Source organism: Gracilinanus agilis, chromosome 4 (assembly GCF_016433145.1).
Source record: "Gracilinanus agilis isolate LMUSP501 chromosome 4, AgileGrace, whole genome shotgun sequence".
Lineage (NCBI taxonomy): Eukaryota > Metazoa > Chordata > Mammalia > Didelphimorphia > Didelphidae > Gracilinanus > Gracilinanus agilis.
Window position 1 is genome coordinate 34881082 of NC_058133.1, and position 10449 is coordinate 34891530.

A 10449-nucleotide genomic window follows, 5' to 3' on the forward strand; every position below is an offset into this window, starting at 1 on the left:
CACCTCCGACCAGGGACTTGATCAGCTCCGCCTCCCGCCTGCTCGCGCAGCCGCACTGCTCCTCGTTTCGCAGCCAATCGACGGTCAGCAACTTTTCTAAGACCAGCCAATAAGCACGAGCCAGGACTTGGACCGGAGCTAGGGACTGCTCCGCTGGCCAATCTCCGCCGGCCGTGTCTGTTGCCAGGAGGAAACGCCAACCCCGAAGGACCAGGAGCCACTGAATGACTCGGCCACCTCTGAAGATGGCCAATCAGCGGTGGGAATCTGCCTTATGAGGGCCAATCAGCGCCAGAGAGGGGCGGTGTCAGATGAAATAGAAGGGCTGGGAAAGCCGAGGAGGAGGGGCTGGTCAAACTTATTATGGGATGGTCCCCGAGGGCGGGGTCCTGGGGAGCTTGACAATAGTGACGGCGCTGCGGGGGGGGGGGGGGGGAAGGCGTGCACGTGGCGCCACGGGAGCGCGCTCCGGAGGCTGAAGTAGAGCATGAGACCGAACCTTAGTCACCACCCTAGCCAAGGTCGGAGACAGCTTTCATAGGATCTTGAGTCTAGACCTGAACCTATCCACAAACATTTATTAAACTTGTCATGAATCTATGGGGATCCGGGAAGGGATAAAAGACAGTCCCTGCCCTCAAGGACCTTCCAGTCTAATACTGAGACAACATGCAAACAAATGCATTGAATCAAGCTATCTACAGGGAAAATGGGAAATACCTAACTGAGGGAAGGAGCTGGAATTTAGAAGGGTTGGGGAAGGTTTCCTGCAGAAAGTGGGATTTTAATTGGGACTTGAAGTTGGGAGGCACCTAGGAACCACAGTGCCAGACATAGGGACAGGAGGTCCTGGGTTCAAATGTGACCTCACACTTCCTAGATGTGTGACCCTGGGCAAGTCACTTATAGCCAGTTGCAACGCCCTTACTGCTCTTCTGCCTTGGAACTAATAAACAGTTTTGATTCCAAGATGGAAAGTACGGGTTTGGTTTTTAAATAATAAATTTTATAAAGGGAGGAAAAGAAGGAAAGATGAAGGAAGAGAGGAGAGGAGAGGAAAGGAGAGGAAAGGAGAAAGAAAGAGAAGGAGGGAGAGAGGAGTGGAGAAAGAGAAGTGGGAAGAGAAGAAAAGAAAAAAGGAGAGACAGGAGGGAAGGGAGAAGAGAGGGAGAGGGAGGTTTGGAGTTCTGGATCTTGTAAGAGGTTCAGTCAAAGCAAGTCGGAGATGAAAGGTGAAATGTCACTTCAACAATCCCTCAAAGTGCCTTTATGTACTGGGAGAGTACCTGATTGTTGTTTTATGTTTTAAGTATTTATTAATGTGATGTTTTAAGTATTTATATGTTTTATACCTAATACCTACTTTTACAGATCAAATGTCTATTTCTAGACAGGTTGTGGATAATACCCTTTTGAGGAGACCCTAGACATGAGCCAAACTCACTTTTTCATTTAAGAGAGTTTCCCCAGAACTTCAGGTTTGGGAGTGTAAGAAGCCAGAGAGATAGAGAAAAGTCTGAGCCTGTGTTGTAGAGGGTCAGGTCTTTCTCAGGATCGATTATGGCCCAAGTCTAGAGCTGGCACCTCTTTGTGGGAAAGCCCCAAGGCCATGGGTGATTTTAGGAAGTACCAGGGAATTGGACACAAAGTAGTTGCCCATCCCTTGGGGAAGAGCCCTGGGACTGTGAGAGAAGAAAGGGATGCTATTGTGCTGTAAGAAATGAAGATGAATAGGAAGAAGAGAGAGTTAAGCATATGAATGGATACAGTGGCACAGGCAGAACCAATAGAACCACCTATGACCAATGGCTGCAATGATGTAGATGGAAAAAGTATGGCACTCCCAAACCCTCCACCCCCAAACTTAGTACCTAAAAGGACCAAGTTTTGCCCTGGAAAAGGTACACCTCCCTTCCCCCCCCCACCCCCAAGGTCAAGGACTATGAGCACAGAACATCACCCGAACACATGCTCAATTGATGTGTCTATTGGTTTAGCTGATGAGCTTTTCTTTCTTCTTCCCCTTCCCTCAGAAATGGGCAGAGAGTGGGAGAGAGATCAGTGTCCCTCTGAAGAGATTGGGGGAGGCTTGCTTGGAGCATTGGGTAGCGGCAATCATTTTGGGGTGCTCCTTGAAGGCAAGGATTGACTTTTGCTTCTTTTATACTCACTCTTGACCACTTCCTGTCGCTCCCCCACTTCACGAGAACCAATCACAGCCTCCCAATTTGCCTAACACTGCTCAAGGGTGGGGGCAGTGCTTTTGGCCTTTGGAGGTGTGAGCTAGTAAGTGACTTGTGAACTCACTTAATGGTTAGCTAGGTGCTAAATAGGGATACTTTAAGTTCTTGATTTGATTAAATTAAAGGTTTCTGGTGGATTCCATTAAAAATAAACTAAGAGGGGCAGCTGGGTAGCTCAGTAGATTGAAAGTCAGGCCTAGAGACGGGAGGTCCTAGGTTCAAATCTGACCTCAGACACTTCCCAGTTGTGTGACCTGGACAAGTCACTTGACCCCCATTGCCCACCCTTACCACTCTTCCACCAAGGAGCCAATACACAGAAGATAAGGGTTTAAAAAACAAAACAAAACAAAAAATAAACTAAGAGAGGGGGCAACTAGGTTGCTCAGTGGATTGAGAGTCAGGCCCAAAGATGGGAGGTTCTGGGTTCAAATATGACCTCAGATACTTCCTAGCTGGGTGGCCCTGGGCAAGTCACTCAACCCTTATTGCCTATTGACCACTCTTCTGCCTTGGAACCAAAACAATATTGATTCTAAGGGGAAGGAAAGGGTTCAAAACTAACAAATAAATAAATAAAAATAAACTAAGAGTCTAATTCTCTCTTCACAAATCAATACTCTAAGGCGGAAAGGGTTCAAAATAAATAAATAAATAAATGATGAACTAAGAGAGTCTAATTCTCTCTTCACAAATTCTATAATCATTTTTGAAAGCAATTTGGAGTCATGCAAATAAAGTAGCTAAAATGTCCATACCCTTTGACCCAGAGGTCCTACTACCAGGCTGATAGCCCAGAGAGATCATTGATAAAAAAAGGACCCCATCTGCATACTCCAAAATAATCATAGCAGCCATTTCTTTTGGTTTTGTTTTTATCTTCTACCTTAAAATCGATACTAAGTGTCGAACTAAGGTTCCAAGGCAGAAGAGTGATACGGGTTAGGCTGTGGGGGTTTGGTGACTAGCTTGGGACACACAGCTGCGCAGTGTCTGAGGTCACATTTGAACCCAGGACCTCCTTTCTCCAGACCTGGCTCTGTCTCCTCTCAGCCACTGAGCTGCCCCTAATGGCTGGTGTTTGGAGGGTACAAGAGCCAGAGGCGCCCATCCATTGGGAAAGGCCGGTTGCCTAATGGAGTCTTACTGTGCCCTAAGAAACAATCAGCTTGATAAAGAGGGAGATTTGACAGGCTAGAACGCAGAGAGAAACAACGTTCACAAGGATGACAACAATGTAAATGGAAAGAACAGCCACCCGACAAGCAAACTAAAATGGAATGGGGTCCCTGGGGCCTCACCCCGCCTCGGTCAGCCGGGCATCGTGGCCATGAGGATGGCCCTTTTCCAGGGGAGGGGCCTGGCGCAGAGGAGGCAGCGCCTTGGCCAGTCACCGGCCAGCTTCAGAGGTGAACTTTGAATGAATGAAGGATGCTGTGTGGTAAATGCTGGGAATAAATACAAGCAGAAGGAGAAACAGCCCTGGCTATCACGGAATTTCTGTTCTAATGTGAGAAAGCAATACAGGCAGGGAAGCTAGACTTGGGGGGGGGGGGGGGAGGCTCGCTTGCCTGCTTTGGAGATGAGTGGCTGCTGGAATGATGGGCTGCTTCTGGGGAAGTTCAGCCATCAGAGCCCAGGCTTCCAGGGTCACCATTTCAGGTTCCGCAAGGAAGAGAAAAAGGCCCAGGGGGTTGGGGGCATGGTTTAGAGCTGCCACCTACAGCAGCTCAGTGACAGCCTCAAGACTGTGACTCCCAGAGGTCTCCACTGAGAAACTTGTGGGATAGTCTCAATTTTTCAAATATGGAGAACAAGCCAATATCCTGGCTAGCCAAAGGAAAATTCAAAATGGGAGAGACAAGCAGAAAGAGAACATTACAGCCCTCTGAATGGCTTGGGATCTCTCTCTCTGTCTCCCCACCCCCTCTCATCTCTCTCTTCTCTTTCTGTCCTCTCCCCCCATCTTTCTCTCCCCTCTCCCCCCACTCTTCTCTCTCTCTGTTTCTATCTCTTTCTCTCTGACTCTTTTTCTCTCTCTATCTTTCTATCTCCCTGTCTCTCTTTCTGTCTCTGTCTCTCTCTTTCCTTTCCCCCACTCCACTCCTTTGTCCACCCACCTCCTGCACACATTTGGCCAAATACAGGCTCTAAAGAGGCCATTTAGGACAGGATAAAGGTTAAGAAATGAAGTCTTAAGACTATTTCCATGTTTGCCTGCACAGTTAAGCATTGAAGTAGATAGACTACTAGATCTGGAGTCAGAAAGACTCAAGTTCCAGTCCTGCTTCCTACAAGTCCTAGCTGTTGTGTGACCCTGGGCAAGTCAGTTGACCCCCATTGCCTAGCTTTTACCACTCTTCTGCCTTGGAGCCAATACACAGTATTAATTCTAAGATGGAAAGTGAGGGTTAAAAAAAAAAAAAAAGAATAAATGTAGAGCATTTTGTGAACCTGAAGCTATAATGTAAGTGCTCTCTGTTAACATTCTTACCCAATTATTTGTCAGGTCCCATGAAAATATTCTGGTCTTCTCTAGGATTCTAGAAGCCTCCTTCTGGGGCAGGCACAGTTTCTGCTTCACTAGACTCAGTATCAGTCAGGGTCAGGGTCAGGAGTGGATACTCTTGCTCTTGGTCTCTCTGGACCTATTTGTTGAGACTTCAAGGCTCGTCAGGGCACCAAGAACAATGTGGCCACAGCTTAACAAGACAGAGTCAGAGGAAGAGTGTGGCTGGGACCGTGGGGCCGTGTTTGCTCAGAGTCCAGAGGTGTGCTACCAGGAGAGGTCCCTGGGCCTGGATGGAAGATTCCCCTTCTCTACCTCCACCCTCACCATGTCAGCAATCCTGCTGCTTAAGCCTTCTCCCTTCAGAGCGCACAGTGCCAGTGGTCCTGACCCTATGATCTTCACAAGAATGGGCAATCCTCCATCCAGACAAGCCCAGGCTGGGACCCCCAGGGGTACACCTCTACCCACAGTCCATGGCTGCTTCAATTCCTGAGTCACCCAGGCCAAATAGCAAGTGTGGCTGTGACTGCTGAGTCCAGAGCCCTGGGAGAAAGAAGAGACCCAGGAAGACAGAACTCAAGAGCGCATCTGGGACACAGAACGCCACAGGGAGGTAGCCACAAGGGGTGGCAGCACAGAAGGAAAAGGGCTTCAGCAACCCCAGAATAGGACACAAAGCCCCCTTCCCCCCGCCACACATATCTACAACATCTGGCAAAAGTGGGTGCCCAACCTCTGCTGAAAATACTGGAGCATGTGGGAAGGGGGCTCCAGGCAACCCCTCTCACTGTTAGACCATGCCTAGAATCATTGAGAAACTTTTCCAGACACCTTCCTTGCTAAATTGCTCCTCCATCACTCCAGGCTCCTCCCTTGGGGTGTCAAGCAGAACAAGGTGATCCCTCTCTCACTTGACAGCCCTTCAGATACTTGGAGACAGCCTTCGTGTCCCCATAATGCTTCTCTTCTGCAGGCTAAGTACACCCAGTCCCCAGACAACATGGGCTCCAGGCCATTCCTTGTCCTGGTTGCTCGCCCCTGGACGCTCTCCAGCTGGTCAGTGTCCTTCTTAATCACTGTCCTTCCAGTCACACAGGTTTCCAAGGTCAGAGTCAACTCAACTTTTCATTCTCCCTCACTTTGCAAGCAATAAAAAAGGCTTCCTTTCATCACACATGGCCAGCAGACCAGAACCTTACAGGACATCTTCAAATGCTCCGAATTCCAGTGCATGTCATGTCTTTCTGGAATCAGACTCCCTAACCTCTTCCATGTATAAAATTTCATCAGCTTGTTCACTCCCTCCCCCACTTTGCCCACCAGGACAGGCCCATAAACAAAACTAATAGCAACGGGCAAAGCAGTGACTTAAAAGAAGAAGGGAATTATAATAATTTGTTTCAAGCCTTTTAAATGCTAAAGAATAAATGTAGGAAAACATGAACTTAACTGTCACAACTTTAAACGTGAATCTACTAAACAAAGCAATAAAATGAAAGAGTGAAATCTAGATAAGAAAACAAACCCCGTAATCTCTGGGTTATAAGATACACATCTGAAAAACAAACCTACACATGGTATCAAAATGAGGGTGTTGAAACAAAATTTACTGGATTGCAAAAAAGACAAAATAGCGATATAATAATAGTAGGAGACACTAATGTTTCTCAGAGATTAGAAAGTCTAAAAGAAAGATAAGCAAAGGGAAAACATAGAATTTGCCAAGCTGTGGGAGAATTTGGAGCTATTTCTGTTGTTGTTTTTTTAATTAGAGATATGTATATATTGAATCAATAAAAATTCGCCTCTCTTACTGCTCTCCCTACACCCCCTCCCCAATTGAGAACTAAAGAAATACAAAGCCAACCACTGTTATAAGCACGTATAAGTCAATGAAAACAAATTCCTGCCATATTCTGGCCATATTCTCTGCAAAAAACATGTGTTACATTTGAAGTCCTTCATGTCTCTAACTGGAAGGGATGGGAAGGATGTTTCATCATGGGTCTCCTGGAATCATGATTGGTTATTATGCAGATCCTAAGGCTTTCTGTCTTTATATATTGTCATCACATCAAATGTTCTCCTGGTTCTGGTCACCTGGTCACTTCATTTCGCATCAGTTCAAAAAGCCTTCGTAGCTTTCTCTGTAACTATCCATCATTCCTTATAGCACAATAGCATTCTACCACATTTATATACCATAACTCGTTTAACCCTTCCCCAGTGAATGGGCATCCTCTCAGATTCTCATTCTTTGCCACCTCAAAAAGAGCTACTATAAATATTTTCAAACATCTTTGGTTAGAGTTAGTTCATGAACACGAGAAAAGATTTTTGAATAGTTTAGGAAGGTGTGTAAATAGAATTAGCTCAATTCCTTACAAAGGGATGGCCTGGCAAGGCACTGAAAGGTACAGGGATTGATGGTCCCCACAGCATAAAGCACAGGCTTGGGGAGAGTTGGAATAATAGGAGATTGTAATTGGTTAAAGGAATTTCTGAGAGCTTGAAATGGGACCTTTAGAGGTGATGACAAGATCAAGGGTATGACTGTGCCTGAGAGGGATTATAGCTGCTCGAGGAGTCCTGAGAGTTGAGTAGAGGATTAGAGAACTCAGTGGTTAGGGCGATGGCAGGAACTGAGATGTGCCTATTGAAGTCTGCTGGTAGAAAGCAGGGGTAGATTGGGAGACTGACCCAGGCATTGAACTCCTTGACAAAGGAGGATGAATGTTTAGTTTAGGGGGATGGTAGAGAACAATCACCATGATCTCTATTGGGTGAAAAATCATGTTTAAGCAAACCTCAAAGAAAGAAAGGTCAGTGAGTTATGTAAGCAGAGGGAAGGTCTAGAAGTAAAAATGGCTAACAAGAGGCACTTGATTCAGACTCCTTACCCTGGGTCTAGAGCAGGGGGTCAGCAACCTTTTTGGCCATGAGAGCCATAAATGCCATATTTTTTAAAATGTAATTTCGTGAGAGCTGTACAGTGCTCACAGTGCCGCTCCTGTAACAGCATCTGAAAAAAAAAAATTGACTTTATGGCTCCTGCAGAAAGAGCCATATCTGGCCCTCAAAAGAGTCAGATATGGCTCGAGAGCCATACTTTGCTGACCCCTGGTCTAGAGAGTTAGAGAGTCTGAAAAAAGAGCTAAGGTATCCAGCATTAGGAAGGAGGATCAGGGATGCAATGTCATTGAATATAGAGGAAGAGGTCTAATCTCGGGGGAAAAAAAAAAAAAAGAACTCCTAGAAGGGCAGCCTGGTAGAACAGGGGTCAGGAGGTCCTGAGTTCAAATATGGCCTCAGATACTTCCTAGCTATATGACGCTGGGCAAGTCATTTAATTCCATTTGCCAAGGCTTTGCCCTTCTGTCTTAGAATTGTTAGTAAGACGGAAAGTAAGGATTTTAAAGGGGTAAAAAGAACAAAGCTCCTAGAGATGCCACTGCCTGGTCTTTCTAAGACAGCTCTCAACTCTCACAATCTTTTGCTTATGTTCCATAGGCCCTTCTAGCTCTAACATTCCATGTTCAATGGTCCCTTCCAGCTCAATACACTTTGTAAATAATCTTTCAGATCTTTTCCATCTTTTTTCATTTATTGTTCTGCTTCCATTTTCACCCCTAAATGTTCTTGGGATGACTTTGCTTAGTTGAATATTATTCCAAGTTTTATTTAAACTGGTTTTACCCTTTGCTGCTTCTCTCTTCATTATGAGAGGATACCCACTATTCATAATTACCCATAAACGGGTGTATGACTGTTTGTGGGTATAGATTTGGTTCTCTCTCCCTATTCCTGTCCCCATTGGTATAATACAACTGGTTAATATTGGGATTATAGGACTTATCACTCCTAAAAGTTTAACAGTTCAACATAAAGTCAAAACACATCCAACAGGTAACAGAAATACACACTCGCATTACAGAGAGAGTAGTGACATTGTCAGCAGGAAACTGCTTCAAGGAATGAAATCTTTGGCAGTAGAGAAGAGAGCTAACCATGGATTCAAGAGAGAATATATCCACCAAATTCTGTATACTCTGAGCCAGTAATAATGGCTATATGGTCTATATCCCCAAAAGATCAAAGAAAGAGAGGACCCAGACATATAAAAATATTGATAACAATAGTTTTTGTTGTAGCAAAAAATTGGAAAAGAGGTGGTGCCCATTAGTTGATGAATGACCTCACAAATGATAGTATACAATCCAGCTACTAATGCTTCCTCTACTCAGATTGCCTTCTCTCAGCTCTGAATGTCTTATATATGCTAGATTATTTCTATGTTGCTTCCTTCATTAGAATGAATGCTTCTTGAAGGCTAGGGCTGTCTTTTAGTTTGTTTGTTTGTATTCCTAGCACCAGCGTCTTCGAGTCTGAGGGCTTGCTATTGTTCCCACTCCACGAGATGTTCTTCCCTTGAGAGTTCTCTTGTCCTTGACTTTTTCTCCCCTGTATAGTCCAGAATGAGGACCTGGCCGTGGATCTCAGTCCCCTGCTTCTCCTCTAAGGCCTTGTCCACATCTGCTTCTGTCTTGAATTCAACGTAGGCAATTCCTTTGGGTGTTCCGTCCTTGGTGCAGACCAGTCTGATCTCAATAGCGTCTTCAAACACTTCCTCGAGCTCCTCCTGAGTTACTTTATAGGGTAAGTTCTTGACAAAGAGTGTCCTGGCATCTCCATCTTTCTTGTTCTCTTTTGCTTTTTCTAGCTTCATTTCAGAGCCAAGCACTTTGGAGCCACTGAGTTCCAGAGCCTTTTCCATATCTTCAGCAGATTCAAATTCTACATAGCCAAACCTCCTGGTGGCACCAATGTGGACATCCACAACCGTAAGGTCCTTTTTAGAAAAGAAGTCTGTGATGGCAGTTTTTAGCTCAGCTGCTGTTTTGTTGAAGTTCAGGTTACCAGCGAAGAGACTGAAATTTGTAGACGTTTCAGCTTCTAAGTTCTGTTTCTTGGCTTCAGGGGCTTTCTGCTTGCTCATTTCCTTTTTCTGTTTTCCTGGGGCTTCTTTGACGGGCACATCCTCCTCTTCTTCTTCCTCCTTCTCCTCCTCTTCATCCTCCTCCTCATCATCGTCGTCATCATCTTCCTTCTCAGATTCCTTGGCTTTCCCGCCTTTGGCAGCCTTCACAGAAGCAGCCTTCCCTTTGGCAGGGGTAGTATCCATTGCTTCTTCTTCAGAGTCATCCTCCTTTTCCTCCTCCTCCTCTTCCTCCTCCTCCTCAGAATCCTGTTTGGGCAGAGCTGCTCCCATCTTGGGGGCTTTGGGGGGCTCAAATTCTTCATCGTCCTCATCTTCACTATCTTCTTTTTCAGACTCACTGTCCTCTTTCTTGGCATTCTTTCCATTTTTTGCCCCTTTGGCTGTGGTGGCTGCTTCTTGCCTGGTGTGGGGACAGCTTTGGCTGGGGTGGCCACTTTCTTGGCTGGGGTCACAGCGGCCTTCTTACCAGGAGTCACAACTGCTTTCTTGGCAGGTGTGGTAGCAACAACAGCTTTTTTGGCTGGTGTAGCTGCAGCCTTCTTGCCCTTCTTCTGAGGGACCATGACCTCTTCTCCACTGCTTTCTTCTTCCTCTTCTGACATGTCTTTATCCTCACTGTCTTCTACCTCCTTGGGAGGACGGGCCATCTTCTTCAGCTCACCTTGATTTTTAGCAGCCTTTTCGAGCTTCACCAT

The 10449-nt window shown here is 45.8% G+C and overlaps 1 protein-coding gene across 1 annotated transcript; it reads right to left on the reverse strand.

Annotated features, from left to right (window-relative positions):
• Window positions 1–9045: 9045 nt before the first annotated feature.
• Window positions 9046–10449, reverse strand: LOC123245833 (nucleolin-like). The gene is given in 3 exon segments (XM_044674829.1): window positions 9046–9210; window positions 9212–10146; window positions 10149–10449. Coding segments are annotated over 3 exon segments (1401 nt in total).